The 21,368-nt window shown below is 40.5% G+C and overlaps 1 protein-coding gene across 1 annotated transcript; it reads left to right on the top strand.

Moving 5' to 3' along the window:
• The first annotated feature begins 3,795 nt into the window (after positions 1–3,795).
• On the top strand, positions 3,796–13,544 carry LOC142090283 (solute carrier family 2, facilitated glucose transporter member 11-like). The gene is made up of 12 exons (XM_075167925.1): positions 3,796–3,878; positions 4,829–4,927; positions 5,679–5,839; positions 6,707–6,831; positions 7,189–7,318; positions 7,904–8,052; positions 8,443–8,630; positions 9,695–9,805; positions 10,351–10,452; positions 11,354–11,429; positions 12,452–12,579; positions 12,916–13,544. Exons 1-12 carry the CDS (start codon positions 3,855–3,857, stop codon positions 13,120–13,122), a joined length of 1,500 nt encoding a protein of 499 aa, XP_075024026.1. The 5' UTR covers positions 3,796–3,854; the 3' UTR covers positions 13,123–13,544.
• Positions 13,545–21,368: the final 7,824 nt, after the last annotated feature.

Genomic DNA, 21,368 nt, shown 5'->3' with positions numbered 1-21,368 from the left:
TGTGCATCACTCATTTTGTATATTTTATCATTATCATTATTATTTTCCCTTTTTTTTCTGTTCTATTAAACTGTCTTTATCTCAACCCGTGAGTTTCTCTCACTCTTACCCTTCCGATTCTCTCCCCGTCCCGCTGGGGGTGGGGGGAGTGAGTGAGCGGCTGCGTGGTATTTGGCTGCCTGCCAGGTTAAACCACGACAATGTCAGAGAGAAGGAACACAGGGTTTCAATGGGATTGAGTTCCCAAGAGTAACTGGTACTGATGAGACAAAAAAGAGTGGTGCCTCTCCCGGAGAACCCAATCTGTATGTCTGAGTGTTTGCTTCTCTCTCCAGGTCTCTGAATACTCCACATTTTCATTACAAAACATGGTAAAAAGGGCTTCACTTTTTGTATTCATTGCTATATGATGTGACACTCTTGCTCTTCTTCATGCTTTGCAGTTTACTGATAAGGAAATAAAAAAGCAGTGACTGGGAAAACACATCCTACTGATCATGCCTGGATTTGGTTTTCATTGATTGAAGAGTCAGGGACAGAGGAGAGCCCACTTTCTGGGAGCGTGTTGTTGGGGTCAAGGAATATTGTGTCTGTCTTGTCCTGGAAATGAGATCTTCGCTACTGACTGTTGCAGATGCTGCACAATAAAATTTGCAAAAGGACCTGAATATTGAGCGGCAGTTTCTTTCACAGCCGTAAGGCTCCCACTATTTTATCTTCACACCATCCTCTAACAATATTTGTAGCAGTGCCAGGGGCTAATACCAAGAGCAGTGGACTTGCCCGACACAGCCATCCTTCCTATGACAATCATCATATTACAAAAAAAGCTAGACAAATTGTTTCAAGGCCGGAGGTCATGGATTGCACAATACCACAGTAAGAACCAACGTACATTCCTTCTTCTTGTCAAAAATGCAGGAAAAAAAAAGAAGAAACATTTAAAGTATTTTGAAAAGGAAGGATTAGGTAAGACCTTGATTACTTTACAAGTTTTTATTTGGTCTGGTCTTTCTCAACCTTACTGGTTCCCAGTGAGGAAGTTTTTAGTGTCTTACAAGACACTAAAACCTCATTTCCTTATACATGTCTTTCTACAGTGTGATCTTGTTCAGCATGCCTGGCTTCTTCCCTTCTTCCCTCCTACTAGTAAATACTGTCTGCAAGAGGGAAAGCATGGTAAATCATTAACACTGCCATAAACTAGCATGGATTGGGAATAAAGGTTAAAGAAGTACTTGTGAATCTGCAGTGTATCTATTTGATTTCCAGGATCACACAAGTGCAACACATGGCATCTTTGAAAACAAAATCCCTCCAGCCAAGGGTATTGGGTGAGCTAAGTGCTGGGTCTGGAATAAGCACATTTCTTGTAGTGTTCAAATCCTAGCTGGAAAGACTTGTCCCGTCCTCTTCTTTAGGAAAATAAATAAGAACTATACTAGGCATTTAAGTGTTGCTTTTTCCGCATTACAGCACTGAACAAAAGTATGATGCCAGATAGAAATAAGACAGCAGTATGAGTATTCTGGGAGAAACACACACAGGAAGAAGAGGAACAGGGCTCTGCAGGAACTGTTTGATCAACCAGATGTTAAAATCTGGCCACAACCAGAGTGTTTAAAAACCCCTTCAGAAAGACCCAGAGCTGCCATGTGTGTCCTTCCTTCCAGGAGCCAAGCCTCCCATCCTCAGCAAAAAGAACAAATCCTCCTTTACCCTCTAGTTCATTCAGGCTCATCTGCTCCCTGCCCACAGCCCCACTCTAAGGTGCCTGAACCCTGCTGTCTGAATCTAGCAAAATGGTTTGCTGTTAGTCTGGGAGAACACCTTTGAGAGGGAAAAGAAAAATAAATACGGACTTGCAAGGGACAGTACAGCATGAAAAGGTCTGGAAACAGAGATATGACATTCAAATTTGATACAAGAAACAGAAGAAGTTAAAAGGAAAGTAAAGATAAAATGAGAGAAACAGCAAAAGAGAGGGGTAATTATTTCAAAAGTAGCTTTTAGTGTGTCCTGACAGAAAGCAAGAATTAACACTGGATTGCTCAAGTATCTCATTAGACCTTTCCGCCACAGGAGTTGGGAACAACAAAAGTTTACAAGAGTTCAAAGACGATTTCAGTAATTGCGTGGAAGGAGCAAATATAAAGACACTACCCTGACCGACAAAGTCGTGCATCACTGGGGGCTGGAAGACGCATACGGAAAGCATCACTGCACACTTGCTCAGTTCTTATGCTTTTGCCTACAACTGCTATTTGTGACTGACAGCTCTGGGATACTCTGCTAGACACAGTTCTGGTCTGATGCTAGAAGATAAAGAGGGTGGTGGTGGAACGAGAGGACAGGGGACAGCTGTACAATCTGGCTGCAGTCTTCTCTGTGACAGCAAAATCTTTGGCTGAGGGGAGGGCAGTAGCCAGTGTTGAAGTGACTGGAGGCTGAGAGGAGGAATTTGTAAGCAGCAGGAGAAAACCTAAATAAAGACAGGGATTTTTGCAGTAGTAACTGAAGAGAAAGGTAGATTCTGGGGTGTTTTAGAAGAGGAAGTGATAACATTTGAGGAGTCTGTGCTGAGAAGGGAAGGAATGAAATACATGACCACAGCTGATGTGGAAGTGACGAAGATTTCAGGAATGATGAAAATGGAATGGGCGAAAAGAAGAATTCAGCTTGAATTATTTCACTGTCCTGATGTGCAACAAGACACCCGGGCAGAGGGTTTGGCGAGAGAGAGAGCGTTACTGGGACATCCAGCAGGAGAAAGGTCAAGGTGTGACTCAGCAAGCTCGCCTTGTGCTGCATGGCACATGGCCCAGGGGACAGCATGGGGCTGTTGTCAGTCGCTGTAACGTGAAAAGCAAACAGTAGGAGGAATGTCAGTGCTTCCACCGTGCTCCTGAGCAAAGCTTCTGTTGTCTTCAGAACCGTAACCCCACCTTCCCGCCTCCCCTTTCGGCACTAATCGTGGACAGTTAAATCTTTGTAGTATAGAGTGAACTATGTTGTATTCAGTGTAGTACAAAATGTTGCATGTAATACGTAGAAGCCTGAAGGAAGCAAGTATTAACTTACACTCTTTGTAAATAGTCAAGTCTTTAGTTGATTCAAAATCAATTTTTTAAGGTGAAAATACTTCTTAAAATCAACTGTCAAGCCAGAACAGAATGAGCATCCTGCTCTGGCACACGCTAGGCCATCTCCATTGTTATAGAGAGGTAATAGTGAGGCTTCTGAGTGGTTCTGGAAACAGTGTGACCCTCTAAAAAAACTGGGTGTTAGCAAGGACTAGGCTCCTTCTCCATGCCCATATTCAGATACTTCATGTCCTGCAATCGGGAAATTGTTCAAATCACTTCAAGCAACTGAACATTTTATAGCATGCAAGAGGACAGGCATTACAGCTCAGCTACAATATGAAGTGGCTTATCTCTGTAGTAGACTGGAGAGGAGGAAAACACACTCTGCCTAAGCAGAGTCACATCAGAGAGGTGAAGAGGGACTCTGCTCCCCTGAAGGAAAGATGGTAGCACCATCTGACTCCCCACACAACAGGAACACGCAGTTGTTTTAGCAACGCGAGTAAGGGGGAGCACTCCCAATACAAGAAGGGTAAACATTTACCAATGTTGTAATCGGCTTGGCATGTCTGGGTCTTAGAATAATTAAACCAGCAAGAAGAGTCCCTGGCCAGTGTTGAAGGAGGACACAATTCACTAAAAGCCACATAGTTAGAATTTAACTTCTGTGCTATGATCCCAACTTCGTATAATCTAAGCAAGGAAAACATCTCTCTCATCTGACAGACTTGACAAGGGCTCTTGGAGCAGGCAGGTTTTCAAGGGGAAATGGCTGGTTTCCTCTCAGATCTGGTGAGTATCCAAATTCTTGTCTTTTAGCCCTAGTCACTAACAGCAGCATGATCTTTAAGGATTACAGCAAAGGGAATCAAACAGTCTTTCTTGTAACAAATATGACCAACAGAGCACGTGCTGGGGACAACACTGATTCAGCAACAAGACTGACTACACAGCATCTCCAAGAGTGCTGAGGTATAAAAAAAGAGTGAGAGGTATAAAAGAGGACCTGAGAAACCAGGAAAGAATAGGCATTTTGAGGAAGATATAGAAAAAATAGTAGCAATGAAAAAGACAAAACAGAAAAAACTCTCCCACTCTACTGCCCTGCATTCTCAAGGATATTTGAGGATACTCATCTGTTTAATGTGACCAGACTAAATGCCTGAAAACATACGTGCTTGTGATGAGTGCTCTAAATCCAATGTACATCATGGAAACACAGCATTTCAAATAGGAGTCATTCAAGTAGGGGCTCTAAAGATGCAGTTTTCTATGGAGATAATAAAAGCGAAATGCAAACAAAATAAGTTTTAAGAGGACAGATTTGATTAATCTCTGGAATCTGGTGAACAAAGTCTCTGAGGAGGCAAAGATAAAGGAAAAAAGGGATTCAAGAAAGCTGTAGCTTCTTACTAGTACAAAAGCAAACACAAACTATTTGAACAAGGCTTTTATGATTTTTTTTTTTTCATTTCTGTGGCTAACAGAACTAACAGAATTAGAGACTGCATCTTTTCAGGCTGCTAGTAACCAGGAGAGGAACATAAAGGAATGTGCAGATTTGCATCTTAACAATTTCTCAGCAATTTTGCTTGATTATTGAAAAATTCAAAATGGGTTTTTGCATTTTAAAGGCTTCTTAATCATAGAAATGTGAAGATATAAGCTCTCATAAATTAACTCATGGTCTGAAAGCCATGCTGGTATCAGGAACTTAGGATGTGTTTCATCATCTTTGGCAGGTTCAATACCGAAAGCTATTGCTAATGATCATGGTGCTAGGAATTGGTGGAACTCATCTATCTGGTTTTCAAATGTCTGTGATCAATTATACTTCTCCGGTAAGCAAAGCCTTTATAAAATCACATCTGTAATTGCTTTTCATGGGACTAAGCCTTACACTTTGAAGATGCTCTAAAAATCTGTTAGGTGTTGCTATATGAGTTTATTCCCAGCTCTTTCCAGTCCCATACTGTCAAAGGAGTTTGCATGAATGTTAGGAGTTGTACTCCAAAGACAACTTCCCACAGAATATCAGAAAGGCTGAAAAAACTGGAAAGGCAACACTATTCCTGCTGTGGTCTATAACTGAATGGAGGGACAATGGAAGTGTCAGTGGCTCCTTAAACTGTTTTTTTTTTCTTTTATAAAACCTCTCTAACATCTCTAAAATTAAAAATGAACAATGTGTGGAAACAACATATTGAAGCACCCTCCTTAAAGATTATGCCATGGAGAAAAAAGTTAAAAACTAGCTGACTGAGTCTCAACCTTCAGTTCAGCCCCTTTCTCTTTCTATCCTCTGCTTGCACTCAAGAACATTTGCACTTCACAGGAATCAAGAAAAGGTCCCAATATTTTGGTGTAGGAGAGCCACGATTCAGCAGACTAAGGAGTATAATTAATTTTTGAAAGATTCTCTTACACTATTAGGCTGTATGAGAGGAAATATCAATCCTAATTTGCAAATAAGAGTCCCATAGCCATGCTTTTAGTAATGACTATTAATCTAATTTTTTTAAGTTGTAAACGTAATGAAGAACTATTGTGATTAGTGCCTCAGTGGAATGAAAATCTCTTTTTCTGTCCCAGTACATTCAGAAGTTTATCAACGAAACCTGGCTGGAGCGATACGGTTCTGTGCTGCATCAGGAGACACTCACATTATTGTGGTCCTTCATCGTGTCTATGTACTGTGTAGGTGGAATGATAGGGTGTCTGTGTAGTGGGTACCTGACTGCAAAATATGGAAAGTAAGTATATTCCCCAACAGCTCACTATCAGGGCTGACACAAAGGAAGCAATTAAATATTACTCACCTAATATAATGGATGTCAGAATTCTCACTGCCCCCTTCTGGTGCAGAATTCACTCTACTCAGCATGTATACCTACACCTAGGTATATTAGAGAGACAAGAATATGCAACTATTTCTGATTCCCTTGTCATGGTTTTCGTGTCATACAATTCTTGTATTTTTGCTGAAATTTTAGTAAAAAATAAATCTCTGAAATTTCTTTATTGGGCAATAATGCCCTAGGGAGCCCAACAACACTGCAGTAGTGCAGAAGGGGATAGATGTTCTATAGGCAAAAGCGCTTTTTTTTTGCCTTTTTTGTTTTTTAATTGATCGCAGCCTTTAAAAAAATTGTGCAGGTTCATTCCTCTATAAGAATAATAAGAGTTTCATCAAAGATAAGCAGAAGTCCCTCAGGCCACATTCAGAACCCTCTCTTTGAGGGTGGCCATAAAGGACAAAGCCAGAACTCTCTAGCTTGAGGTGGGCAGTGAAGCAAGTTCTCAGTGAAGCCTTGTTCTGGGGACATGTGCAGAGTTTGAGATGGGAGCCTCGCCCACAGGAAAGAAGTGAAAAAGACCATTCCGTATCAGTCTTTATTCTGCAGGAATTTCCTTCAGCCTCATGGTGTGCCCACGTAGTGTTTTTTCCTTGACTGTTCCTGACTTCATGCCTTTTCATAATCAGATATGGTTGTCCTATAAGCAATGGATTTAAACATGGCCATGGCTTGGTCTCTAAATCCAGAGGAGAACAGGCAGGCGTAAGTTTAAGATGAAAAAGTAAAACACAAATCATACCCACCTGTTGTTTGCTGTTGCAGGAAGAAATGTCTGCTGTTCAACAATGTGGTCCTAATAGTAGCCACACTGCATACTGGCTTCAGTAGGAGAGCCAAATCCTTTGAGATGATCCTGATTGGGCGCTTCCTCGAGGGCATCGGTGCTGGTAGGACTCCCCACTACTCCATGTTAATGTGACTTCTTTGGGGTGGATACAGAAATCTTCCTGCTGGGAGTACCCAGGCATGCACAGTAACCCCAGTGGAACAAGGAACAGATTGGGAAAAGGTAAGATGAGCTGTCCTTTGCCTTCTAGAGCTCTTCTTGAGAGAGCGATCTGATGGATTAGCTAAACATCTTGCTTAAAGTAAAAGGTACATTTTCAGCCTATTATTGTGGAGGATATATAGCAAACAGTTCAGAAGAGAGAGGAGAGAGCTACCTTTGGCTGAAGGTGAAATGAAAAGGGACCGTCTCTCTTGCTTTCTATAGCTTTAGCTCTCTCGTGTCTTCTTCACTTTAGGAATACATATGAGTGCCCACGTTCAGTATGCTGGAGAGATCTCACCTAAGAAGTTGCGTGGATTTGTAAATGTGACGTCCTCTGTGTTTCTTGCACTAGGAAAAGCTGTAGCAAGAATTCTTGGATTACGGTACTTGTGCTTCTCCTTCTCCTCCTATTTCCTATTTATTTGTCTTCTGTACGGCAGGGAAGTGTTGTTCTCCCAGTCCTAGAAACGGACATACACTAAGGGTGGGGTTTTACTTTGCTTAACTACAGCTGTCAAAAAGGAAGCATCTACCCCATACCAGTCACTGAGGTTCCCTTATCATTCACTGAGGAGAGAAAGGCCCTTCTCTTGAGAAAGTATGAATCCATCTCTGGAGGGGAGGTCTCTCTGCTGAAGTTAATATGAAAAGATTGTATGTAAACACCCTTAGTAAAATTTTAAGATCTGAAATCTCTAATTTCTTGATTACATGCAGAATTGCAGTATTGGTTTAGAGAGCTGTTGTAGGAATATTCAAATTACAAGAAAAATCTCAGTCTTGCAATAGAAATAAAGTATTGGTCTGTTTTCCTTTCCCTAGCCTAAACATCATCTATTTCAATTTATCTTTTCAAGGTCTGTACGTATATTGTGTCTCTTTAGCTAGCCTAAGATCGAGAAAATACCAAACTAGTTATAGATTGTAATTGTACTGGACTATAAATACACTCTAACATGCTTTCATAGAGATCTTTTAGGAACTGAAGACATGTGGAATGTGCTATTGTCCTTCTCTGGGTTGGTGGCATTGATTCAACTGCTCTTTTTGCCATTCTTTCCTGAGTCCCCTCCCTATCTCTTGTTGCAAAAAGGAGACAAGGCTGGTTGCTTGAAAGGTAAAATAAAACTTTAGATCCTTAATTTGTTAAACTCTTGGGAAAGTGTACCTAATAGAGGGAATCGGCTTTTCTATTAGCCAACTACAGATTTCTTGATAACTACATGACTAAAGATCTTACAAAGATCATAGCATTGAATTATATTACTCTAGACTAAAAGGAGTCATCAGAAATATTTAAGATCTACCCCTACAGCAAGTTGAAAGCCATTTTCCAAGGCAGTTTCAGCATGTTCCAGTGAGCCATGTTCTAGTTCTTTGCTCAGTGACTGATGAATCAAAGCATGGACTGAACTGCAAATGTTGCAAATGTCATTAAAAGTTGAAAAACACAGAACTGAGTGGATCAGATGATGGAGGAGTATGCTTCATTCTGTCTCTTCCGTAGCCATGAAGCAACTCTGGGGAGAAGGGAATTATCACACAGAGTTTGATGACATGCTGAAGGAAAAGGCTGTAACAAAAGGCACTAAAATCATGAATGTCCTAGAAGTGCTGAAAGAACCATCCGTATATCCGCAGCTGAGTACCATGCTCCTCCTTTTACTGAGTTTACAGCTCTGTGGCCTGAGTGCAGTTGAGTATACCCTATTTCCATGCTTAGATCTACTATTAAGTAACTGAAGTGCCACAATTCCAACTTGTCACTTGCCTTTGGATCTACATTATTCCTTCTCACACAGAGCCCACTGCCTGTGAAGCTCTGTGGTATTATCACCAGTATTTTTCATACCTTTAAGGGAACTTCTGGGATGAGAATACAAGAGATTCAGCTCAGCAGAAGTTCCTGCAAGGGCACTGTTGCTTTCACTGCCCTGGTGGTATTAGCAAAGACTCTGTAGGAGAAAGGGTTATAAATACCCTAAGGCTTGCTACAACCCAGAGATCTATTTATCTAGACTTCTATCTCCACTATCTTTGACTTCTGTAGTAGCCAGCCAGATGGCCAGCTATTGCTATCCAACTTTCATTCCATTTGATAATGGAGATTTATCCATTAAGCCATTTCCTTCCAGTTGCTTCCGCATACAAAGTGGCTGAGCCCAATACCGCCCAAGCTAATAGCCATTTCCCTGGATTTAATTTTTATCACTTGCCTGTGGGTCTCACTCCATAAGCCTTGCTTAAGCCTGTGTACTCCATTGGAGCTTGTTCATTACAGTTCCCAGCAATGTGGGCAGGGACGGCACCTCTGCACTCTGCTGACAGGGGAATGGTGCCCAGTCCATCAGGGCCTTGCAGATGAGCAGCTTCTGCTCAGCAACTGGAAAAGGGCAACAGAATCAACTGTTTGTATGATGATGTACAGTCTGCTAGACTGAGATCTGCTTTTCTTTTTCCTCACTCTCTGTCTTGTCCTTTTCCTCTTCCTCTTTGCCAAAACAACATCTTTTTGCCATATCTTACAGCAGTATGCTCCTTTCAACTCCTTTTTTTTCTGGGCTTTCAAATCCCTTTTCTTCATCTCCATTAACCTTTTGATTTTTCACATCTCAAGCAGGTACGTCACCTCTGCTAAACCCCACTAAATGTACTGTTGCTTTTGCAGTGATGACAAATCTAGTTCAAAGTGATGCTGGATAAGTGCATATCACATCTATTGACTATGCTTCATTTAAAAAATATTTCTTATTTCCCAGATCACCTTTTACACCTCGGAAATTTTTCAGACAGCCAACCTGCAGGAAAGCATAATCCCATATGTAGCTCTAGGAGTTGCTATCTCTGAGCTCATCTCTATCATTTTCTGTGTAAGTCAGATCTTTCTGGGGCTTTAACAGTTAAAGTACATGTGAGTTCAGTCTATTCTTCCTTAAAGAAAATTAATCTTCTCTTTGTGAACTAAGAATTTTGGCACTGCATAAATCTGTAAAGTGGTTGTTACCATCCCCACCAGATTTTGTCCCACCTTTCACGTCTTTCTTCCCATCTTCATTCTCCATAATTTCTTATAAAAATCCCTCTCTTATTCATACAGGTATAAATGAAATGTCATTCAAACATAAATATGTATACTTATTTCCATATATTTGTGTATAAATATATATTCAAATGGAATCATAGCACGCTTCCATTGATTACAGTGTTCATGAAAAAGTAGCTGCAATGCTGGGCAGCAAATTCATAGCATTAGAGGCTATTAGAGAAGGAACTCAATAAATATCAAACTTGGTGCCAATAAGATTTGTGTTCTTTAAGGTAAAAAGAACTCAAGAAGAATGCTTGATTTGTTGGACAGCTGACAGCTGGATTTTGCCATGCTTCCAGTGATACGCAATTTTTTTCTACTCTTCAGAGCTCCATTATCGATCGTTTTGGACGCCGGATACTCCTGTGGGGTGGTTATTTGCTGATGGCACTGATACTGGTGTTGCTTGAAACAAGCCTTCTACTGAGCGTAAGCAAATGTCTCTGTGGGGGTGGACCTGCATCAGAATTCTTTATGCAGGACAGCAGATAGTCAGCCTTAGCTTTCATGTCCAAAGTATCTTCTGAATACAAACTCATAGTCCCTCTGCAAGGCTTTTTTTGTCTTGCCCTGTAGTTGTATCTTTTTTAATCAAGCTTTCAAACAGTCAGTAAAACCATTGATCTGGTATAGCTTTCCTCCAGCTCTCTGCCTACCTGACCTCTCCAAACCTCACCTGTCCTTGTTCTCCTATCCTTTAAAACCCTAGATGAGCATCCCTGCTGTCACCTTTCCCATTTGCTATCCCATGCCTCCTGCAGCAGAAGCAGTGCGTGCTGACCCTTCCAACAACCACCAGTTTCCACCCTTGATACAAGTGATCCAGCTACACAGTGCAGCTCTCTAGCTACTTCCAGTCGGGATGGTGGAAAGTAGTGAGGAACCCAGTGTCATGGCTTCAGTAGTGCCAGTGTTTTGCACTGCATTGCAATCTTGGTCTAAGCCCATAAACTTTTCAGCTTCCTTCTGTTTCACAGATATTTTCTGGTTCACAAGAGATTTAAATATTTCTCTAAAGCTGTCTAATTCAATAAGATAATTACATTAAATCAGTAACAATTTTCCCCATGCTATAATTAGCTTGGAATTTGTTACCTGTTTTTCAGACCAGCGTGCAGTTCAGCTCACCTCTGCAGATATGACACTGCAGGCTAGTTTTGGCCTTCCACGTATTCAGTACAGAGAGACAAGTAGTTCTAGTGAGCACCTACTACAGAGCCCAGTGTCATGGGCTTTTTCATAAATATTGCTTCTCCTATATGTTTGTATCAGCTGTGCTACAGCTAAAAAATTAATTTTCATTCTCTTCCCTCCTTTCGCCATTGTCTAGGATCAGTTCCTCTGGATGCGCTACTGCAGTGTTGTTCTCATCTTTTTATTTATCATTGCCTATGGAATAGGACCAGGTGAGTACAACAATAAAAGCAACAACAGGAAACCTTAGACCACATGGATAAGCACAGGCCATGGATGTATGGAAGTAGAACTAGACTGTGTGAATATATCTTTGAAAATCAACAGCTTAGTTTCGACTGGAATTGGGGGAGTCCCAATTTTTGATGAATTAATGACCCAAGAAACAATTTTTTTAACAAATTACTTTGAACGATTCAGACACTGATGATTCAGGACCCTATTTCCTCTCACTGGATTACAGGTTCAAGCCAAAAAAATACTTGTTAATTAATTCACTAAGACTTGTTTTGGAGGGTGTGAATGCTGTTCAGTGCATACAGGCTCAACAGGTCCATCTCTGTCTTTGCCTAAGGGCAGAGGTAGCCATTTCTAAAATATCAGAGTTTTGTCAACTCTCATGTAAAATCCTACTCTATTAAAGAATGATACCTGATAGCACGCATAGTCTGTCTCTTTGCATTGCTCTGTCCTTTCTCATCCTCTCTTAATGTCACTCTGAATCACCTACATCAGTAATGCCAGAACCAAACTTACAGCTCTCTATTAGGACCTCACTCACCCAAGACCAATATTTACTCTGAAAGATCCCTGTCTAAACACTGCTTTTAGTTATTACAGTCTCCAAATTCAAATGGCAGCCTTTTTTATTGTAAGGGCTGTATATGAGGACCATGAATGTCGTGAAAACCTAACAGAATTCCTACGGTAGCAGAACCCAGGTGTCTCCTATGGGCAATGGAGAGAAATAGGCCATTAGGGCCATTCATATCCATATTTTATACATCTTACGTGGATAGAAACTGCACTTCAGGGGTGTCCATCTCTCCAAGGACTGTCAGAGAAGTCTGTAGGGGAATTCAGATAGAGATGGCTGTGCTGCCCAAATTTAGATGATCTCACAGTAGCCTGACTTACTGGGGCTGTGTTTGACCAGTGACATCAGTTCAGTCAATTTGAGGAATATGGTAAACTACAACAATGTTTTTATTGCTTTTTTATGGTTTTTCCTCAGCTGGAGCTATCACATCTGTCATGAATGAAATCTTCACCCTCTCAACAAGGTCCTCCGCTTTTGTAATTGGTGGAATCGTCATTTGGCTAGGCCTCACTTTCACTGGAATGATTTTCCCCTTTGCTGTCGTATGTAATTTGATTCAAATCTTCTCTTCGAAGCCATCAACTTAAACTGATTTTCTAGGCTGGTCTGAACAGGGAGTAGGATGAAATGCCTTGTAGATGATCAAAGCTGTGAAACCCTTATTGCTACAGGTATATGGAAGCCAGTTATGTAAAACTTTTCCCTAGTCTTCAGACATCCTCTGCTGTCTCAAGAATAGATTGAAAAGATAAATAAATATTCCTTCTGTAAAATCAACTTATTCCTCATTTCACAGGGACAAATCAACAATTTTCAAGAATCTATAGGGGCAAGTGTTGTCAGGGAAATCACTCATCTTATTCTATTTTTATCTCCAGATGCTTCTTGGTCCTTTCTGCTTCCTCATCTTTATTGCTGTCCTGGTTATTTCAGCGGTTCTCATCTACCTGTTCCTCCCAGAAACAAAAGGGAAGTCAACCTCCGAAATCACAGAAGAATTCAGAACACGCCAATTTAAGAAGAAATGTCATCAGACTGTGGAGAAGAATGCTACCGAAGAAAAGACATTCTGCACCAAGCTCTGAGAGGCCACTATAAGCAACTTCCCCTGACAAAAAACCCTGTCTCAAAATTGAACTGAAAGCTACACCTTAACATGGACTTTTCTCAATAAAATGTAATCCAAAAAGTAATCCACAGATAATTTGTCATTATCCAAGTAGTCCTATTTTATTCATCTTTGCTTTTCATGGTGAGAGACAATGGCTCCTTCCCAGAACAGCTCTCTAGCAGGAAGACATTAGTAACTACAGACACTTCTCAGAACTGGCACATGGAAAACATTTTCAGGTATAACACATCAATTTTATTTCAAGTCTTTCTCCTTTGCTATCATTTTAAAGAAGCAGGATTTGTCTCTATGTTTGTTACTTTGTAAGAAAGCTCTGCTCAGGATTAAGAGCAGGATAAAGAGAGGATGAAATATAAACATAGCTCTTGCAAACAATTTTCATGTCATGTCTTTATCAAAGGACCTAGTATTGATCATGAACACTGCAGATTAAAAAATACCAGGTAGAATAACAAAGAAAACTCAATTTTGTTCTATTTTCTTGAGCTGACATCAAGTAGCTGTATGTCCTGATTGTCTCTATAATGACTGTCAGGGATCAGCCCCGATCCCTGGGCAATTAGTACAGAAGAACTCTCACCTGCATCCTCTGGAGCAAACTGACTGCACCCTGCATGGATATCCATTGTAGCAAAACCTGGAGCAAGTTTTTGTAGTGCAAGCAATGCTCTCAGCCTTATTCTGAGTACCTCATGGATGGCACAAGGGTTAACAAACATACAGGCAGTGCTGAGAGCTGGAGGATCAGCATCCTGGAGTGAGACGGGGAGTAAGACACTTTGAGAGAGTAGACACTTTGAAAATTCAGCCCATTTTATAAATAATTAACTGCTCCAAAAAAAAAGCAGAAGCTGTGACAGCAAATGTCTGCTAGCTGTGTACTGGCCTAGGACACACTGCACTCTACTAGTGCACATGAGCATACAATACTACACTTTACCACTGCTACGCTCCACAGCGCCCATGTACTGCTGCTATTCAAGAGTTGTTAATCCTGCTGGCCGCTGCAGCATTTAAACACTTCCCTCCCCAAACTCTTATACCTTTGTAGGTACGACAATTAATTATTTTTTCCATTTTCTACCACAGTTACAAATGGTATACCATGCCTCCTGTTTAGTAGGACCATAAGTACTATCTTTCTGCAGTTTAGCCATTCATATTGACTATCATTGTGCTGGAGCACTGAATCAGTGTTGAGTTTTAGGGAGTCTTCTATTTTAAAATTTCAAATAATGTGCTTGCTACTTCTAAAGGAATAGCCACAGAAGAAGCCCTGATATTAAAGCGCCGGTGTGTGTTCCAGCAACTGAAGCTTGGGTTAGATTTTATATTTGACCTGGTTTCACTCCCTGTATCAAAATAGGGAGCACACACGCTACAAAATGTTCCCATTCAGAGCGACCTCTCCTGTTGAGTGATTGAAATATTTAATCCATCCATTCTAAGTGCTGTCCAACTGCTGCAAAAAACATCAGTCAACAGAAATCGTATGAAGTAAACATTAACCTCAGTCTCAGAATCAAATGATTACTTAAGCAGAAGGTGCAGAAAAGGCGTGACAGAAAACACTTCCTCAGTCTAACAGAGTTCTGTCTGCCTGGGACCAGCCACTCTTTCGATATAAGATGGAAAAGCTCCTTTCAGAAGTGGTGAGTACTTCAGCTGGCAGTATCAGCTTTAATATTAAGCTGTCAGAAGAATTGAGAGGTTATCTGTTTCAATTACCATTCCTAAAGAAAATAGAATACATATATACCAAACTATTTTCAAAATAATAGGGTGGACAGTGGATGCTCTTTAAATAATCCTTCTAATTTTGTTACTGTAAAAATTAGAGCTAACATTTAAAATAAAAAAATCAAAAGACACAGAATGAACTTTCTGGACTAAATCATCACAGAAACTTTGAAGGAAATTCCAGCTGGGTAGAGAAAACTGATTTTTAAAAAGAGGTTAAAAAGTCCTCTAGTACTTAAATGATGAGGCATTTCCATACTGTTTTCACCTGCTCCCACATCTTCCCTTGTATAACTGTGATATTATTAAGCTTTCCTAGCTAGTAGCCTGATAGTGATATGAAATATCATTTGAAAATAAAGTTTTTGTGGATTGGTTAATTAATTAATGTGAAGAAGAGTAATGAAACTGATAATCCAGAACCTTTATCTGGCTGATGTTTTTTGCACTAATGCTTTGCATGTTCTGCTAAGATTATTTAAGCATCATCAAACAAGATGATATCCTAGAAATGCAGGGACTGTGATATCACCAGTTTCTTTTGCGATGAGCTTGTACTATTCCTTGCAGGTTCAGTACCAGTGGTTGTTTGTAATGATCTTTGTGTCGGGAATTGGTGGATCCCTCACAATTGGCTTTCCAATCTCTATGATCAACTACTCAGCCATGGTAAGAAAAGCTTTAAGCAGATACAGCATCTTCAGGAGTCATTGGTAGTGGCGTCAAAATGTAAAGGATGCTTCCCAAAATAAGTTGCAAATTGTTTCCATTGACTTTCCATTCCCCCCTTCTCTGCAGAAGAAAAGAATAAGAGCTAGACTATAGCTGCCTTTGAGTGGGCATGCCCAGGTAACAAACACATCAGTCTCTCCACTCAACAGATGTTAACATGGGCAGTCAAAATTTTCAAAAGATATCATGTAAGGTAATTTTAAATGAGGTAGTTTGGGTACCACAGCCATCTAACTGAAATAGCAGCCAGCCTACTGGGAGCTATCTCATCTTGTCAGCAAACTGCATAAATTACCTCATCAATTTACTACAAATTCTTTCCAACAAAACTGTCCAGATACAGCATGTCTTTGTAATTGTACATGAAAACACACATGCATGGAAACACAAAGCCCTTTAATAAATCAATATGCTATGTTATCAGTGCAAAGAGCTGCCGTGACTGTGACCATAGTTTCTCTGTTCAGGTTCAAGGAAGGCATTTCCAAGGTGCTGTAGCAAGAGCCATGTGATCAGGCAGGGAAAGAGAGAGATCAGAGACTACATTGATGTTTTGACAACTGTATAGTATTAATTAAGGTTTATATACTAACAATGGTGAGATAGGATCTTATTTTCTGCAAGATTGTGAACACAGGGTATAAACATATGTCACTGGTGTTCTCATACCATGCTTGTTAATATCATGATGTCTGAAGCCTCAGGGGAATAACTAATTAATAATCTAAATAAATCTGCATGTACAAATATTATGATACATGAATAGTACAGCTGTATCAAGCTTTCCTCTTTGTTCTGCACAGCTATGAAGAAACTGTGGGGTGACGGAGAGCATCAGGCAGAAGTGGACGATCTGCAAGAACAAAAGGCAGCAATGGAAAACATCAAAATCCTGAGTGTGCTGGAAGTGACAGAAGACCAAACTCTGCAATGGCAGCTGTGCATTTTGATTATTGTGATCATAACTCTGCAATTCTCTGGCATGAATGCAGTTGGGTATCTTCCCCTCTCCACACTAAAACAACTCTTAGGTGTCCATAGGAAAATTCTGCACTTTAAGCTTGCAGACACTATAAAAGAAATTGTATCTGGGTGGGAGTCAAGCAGTCATGAGATTTACTCCTGGCCATCAACTGGCTGCTGATTTGGCTTTGGATGTTTTTGCCCATCCATTTACTACTTTTTATTTGGAAAACTGACATTCACTATTGAGCTGGCAAAATGCTATATAAATGCACCATATTATTTAAAAAGACAAGTTTTGAATTATGGACGTTTATTCTGCCATAACACTGGGGGCAGGCTGGCTTGTATATGTTAACCTGCCCACAACAGCTCCTGTGCCCCTCATTGATTCTGAGAAGACTAACAAGGTGCTGCCTGCATCCAGGATGAAATCTCAGGCTTCTTTTTGCCACCGTGCCCACTTCCCCCATCCTTTCTGTGGCAGTGCTTCTATACAGCTTGCAGCTTCCCTAACAACTTTGCAAAGGGGAATTTCTAATGCCTGAGTCGCCTTGTTGAAAATAAGAACAGCATGAGACCAAACGGAACACAGATTCTTCCATGCTGTTCTTTTCCCAGTTTGCACAGATTTCACAATGTGGTGCAATTGCAAGTGGCAGTACTTCTGAACTGTGCTGACCAGACATTAAAGCCATGGAGTAGCTAACTAAATAGACATATAGAAAAATACATGTTAGGATCAGTGTTCACTATTGGCACTATACCAGATTAACAGTCTATTCTGCTGTGGTAACTTCCACTTTCATTTGTCAGTTCCTTCTCTCTGAGGTTACTCTCCTCTTTCTCCTTTTCACATCTTCTTTTCAGGAGTCCCAACCTCTCTGCACATACAGAAGAGAGAATTTTCTGTTGTAATCTTGGTCAGTGTCACTTTGTCTTTGCTGGTCCTTTCGCAGGAACTGGTCTCAGCAGAAGCACAGCTGGAACATTGCAGAGGGACTGCTCATCCCTGTCACACAGCACCATGTCAGGTTTAAAGGCATGAGCCTTGGATCCCTCTGTCCCTTTCTTATGAAGTCCAGCCATGCTCACTCTGATATAGCTTCAGTGTCTCCTGCAAGAAGTCAGTCCTTCACGGGTGGTCTTGCTGGGCACCTTCACTACTTCATGGGTTAAGGAACCCTTCCATCTCAAGCATTCATCATCCCAGGCTGCACAAATCCAATGCACTAAACCTCAGGAGGCCTGTTCTCCCAAATGTTTACTATTGCTGCATCTCTTGTAGTTACTGATAAACCAGACAGTGTATGATTAACCCGCCAATATTGATGTCTGCATGTTGTTTTAACCCCATGCCAAGACCTCTCTTTCTCATACTTCTGTAAGCAATATCTCAAATTATTTTGACTACTCACCCTGCCTATCTTTTACTCTAAAGGAGAGATAAAGCAAGTAAGCTAGGCTTTTTTCTTTTAGCTTTCTCATCTTTGTACTACTGCTTCAGTGTCATTGCTGTGACTGACACCTTCAAGAAGAAGTTGGAAATTTAGGTGCCATCCAGCCTTACTTATTTCAGTACAGGCCCATGCATCAGGGCCAAAATCACTGTTACAAGGCTGCAGCTGGCATCCAACAGAACTGAATACAAGCAGTGCCATCACTGTTAGTGTGTCAGGGTTATGCTTGCATCTGTTCAAAGGAAGTTATGTCCTGTAAATATTATGGTTTTGGTACCTGTTGCTGTTGCTGTTGTCAGGAGAGATAGTAAAACTGGCTAGAAGGCAGAGCACAGCCTCTTCGAGCTACTGCCTGCTAGAGCCTTCTCATCCCATATTTTTGTCTCTTTTCTTGGGCCTGCCTGGACATAGTGGGGCTAGAATAGCTGTACCAATAGTGAAAAGAGAAAGGAAAAAGCTTCATGTGAATTCCCTCACTTTCCTCAGGAAATTCACCCATCATTAACACCTCTATTTTCACTTCTGTAGGTCCAACACTAAGTGATGATGATAGGTGTATTGTTTTTCTGGAGCACAGCTGACTTCCATCAGATGACGACCAGGACTGAAACTAAAATGATAGCAGTTTCTTTCTGTTAAAAGCATGCGAAAAGCTTTTAAAAAGACACTTTCTATTTCTAACCCATTCTTGAAAAGAAGTATTTTCTCAACAATCAGCAAAAAGGACAGGTCACTGGTGGAAATGTACCCCACTTGCTTGCTTAACAGTCCTGACATTAGAGGTGATATCACACATGCAATCCACTGTTTCCAATGCAAGTTTTTTCTCCCGTTGTGTTTTCTAGGTCTATTTCTGCACTTTTGAGGTGCCGCACACAGCTGGGTTTGAAGGCCTTATTCCATACGTATCACTAGGGGTTAGTCTCTGTGTGTTCCTTCCCACTCTGATGAGTGTAAGGGGCACTGTATCAGGGTGTTACTCAGGCTTTAGCTGTGCTTACAGTGAAGCGTGTGCTTTTCCTGCCCTTCCAGACCTTTACCATTGAGCAGTTTGGCAGGAAGACACTGCTGTGGAAGGGCTATGCTTTCATGGCCTTGGCACTGTCTATCCTCACAGTTATTCTCTCCCCTCAGGTAAGAAGAAATTTTTAACTATTTTATTCCCATTTTTGTTTCACACCTAAAGGCTGGTGCGTTTCATGTCACAGCGACAAAACAAACTGGATGTAGACAGCTACAAAGTGAAACTTTGCCATCATTGTTATCATTTTGTTATCATGTTCAAGGTGCTGTAAAAGGAGAAGCAACAACAACAACAATCTTTCTCTGGTTTATTTCCAGGAAATCCTCATCTCTTTCTGCTTCCTTATCTTTACTGGGATCCTCATCAGCTCAGGCATCTTCATCTACCTCTTCCTTCCAGAGACAAAGTGGTACTTGGTTATGGAAATAACCAAAGAATTTGGCGCTTTACATTTTAGGAAGAGACCTCATTCCTTTACAGGAAATGCTTCTCTTGAGGAACTTATCACCTACACTTGCTTCTAGCTGGTCAGCAGAAGGACCATCTATTAAGTAAGGTCATAAAGGACCTTACAGACTGCAAAACAAAACAAAAGCAAATTATTTGTTTTCTACTATTGGAAAAGATATTAATATTCCTTCATAGTCACAAATGGAATCTTCATGAATGAAAGTCACTCTCATATCACCTTAAAAACCTGAGAGCAGTCAATAATCAATAAGTCATCATAACATAAAATATGTGGTACACTAAACTTACAGATTTCACTTAGGAAAGGTTTTGTGCCTAAATGTCTTCTTTAGTTCCAGTCTCTGTGATTTTGCTATTCAGAATTTTGAGGTTTGGATTATAATAAACCCAAAATCTCAAATCAAACCTAGAAGAAACCACTGAGTTCCTCTCAGTGTGAAATTAAACTGCAGATGGCTTCAGTCATCCACAATGAGCAATATACCCTAGATCAAGCTGGCTTAGAACCAAGCCCAGCTTTCAGCTCTTTAGACAAATTTAAATGACACACCTCATAAAAGTGAGTTTCATGTGTTTGTCCATTTCACAGCAAGCATTTCTTACAGCTCTATACAGGACAAATTAAAAGATCTCCTCAACTCTGTAATAATTCCTTAAACATGAAACCATGCACAACTTTCATAGTGTATTCTCTAGACTATATGTGAAATTTTTAACAGAAACAGTCAATTCCATTGACTTGACAAAAAACAAGAGGTAAACTCCTAGGATCAAATAATCCTAAAATTGCTGATATGGTGAAACAGTACCATGCTATACAGTCATGTATAGCGCAGAATCATCAGAAATCCCCCAAAATGTAAGAGAAATTTCACTGATACAATTTGAGAAAAATTATGTAATAAAAAGGAAAAATTAACATTTTGAAACAATAGTCAATAGCTATTTGAAACAATAAATAGTCAAATGCAACTTTCATTTTTGTACAATCAAAATGTTACAATTGTTGGTGTTCAAGAGAAAATACTTACAAAAATGCCACATCATTCTAAATGCTATTGCAAGCCAGAATAAACAGCATTTGCTATGCAGTTATATAGGCAATAGTTGGAATTACACAAGTAAACAAGGTTTTATTATTAACATGTATTTTTTCTCATTTCTTTAGACTCACAGTATTTGCAGTAAACCCCTCTGTAAATAATTGCATTCTGTGTTTTATGAACTGAAAGTACAAGTCCCAAGGGTGAGCTTGGGCATTTACTGAGGGCTTCAGTACAACCCCATTGCTCCATCTGCCCCCACCCCAAGCCTTGGGGGTGGGGGAAAGTCCCCTAGCATGAGTAAGAGCAAGCAGAAGACTCTGAAAGCAGGAACAGCACAGGGCATCAACCACACATGAAACCCCCAGGCAAACCTCTTTCTTCCAAGTGCTGTCTCTAGCAGAAGACATGTAGAGCTACAGTTCAGGCTTCCCCTCACAAGAGAGGAGCCTCTGGGAACCAAAGGTGACTTTTCAATGGCTACAACACTGATTTTGGAGTTGTTCTGTCTCAAAGCTGAAACCTGAGGGATTCAGATCCCAGTTGTCCCATCCTAACTCATTAGGGAATTTTTACCTTCTTTGATTACTCTCTTGAGTAAGTGGGTCTTACAGTTACTGGATGTTTCAAGCGGAGCCTTCAGGACCAGATGCTCTATTCCAAAAGCCTCTGCCAGGGCACAATATCTCTTACTGCCTTTTCACCACTCCTGGCCAACAAACATCCGCATAAACACCAGACAAGAAATACCCTTCCTTAGTACAGT

The sequence above is a fragment of the Calonectris borealis genome, chromosome 18, assembly GCF_964195595.1.
Source record: "Calonectris borealis chromosome 18, bCalBor7.hap1.2, whole genome shotgun sequence".
Taxonomy (NCBI): Eukaryota; Metazoa; Chordata; class Aves; order Procellariiformes; family Procellariidae; genus Calonectris; species Calonectris borealis.
The sequence above is the reverse complement of the archived record's forward strand: the minus strand, read 5'-3'. Positions and strand labels throughout refer to the sequence as shown.

Excerpts from the sequence above, each read along its gene's own strand:
- LOC142090283 (XM_075167925.1), top strand. The coding sequence starts at position 3,855 with ATGGCTGGTTTCCTCTCAGATCTG. Across the intron at positions 7,319-7,903 it reads GCAAGAATTCTTGGATTACG|AGATCTTTTAGGAACTGAAG; the intron begins GTACTTGTGCTT and ends ATGCTTTCATAG. Across the intron at positions 9,806-10,350 it reads TCATCTCTATCATTTTCTGT|AGCTCCATTATCGATCGTTT; the intron begins GTAAGTCAGATC and ends TCTACTCTTCAG.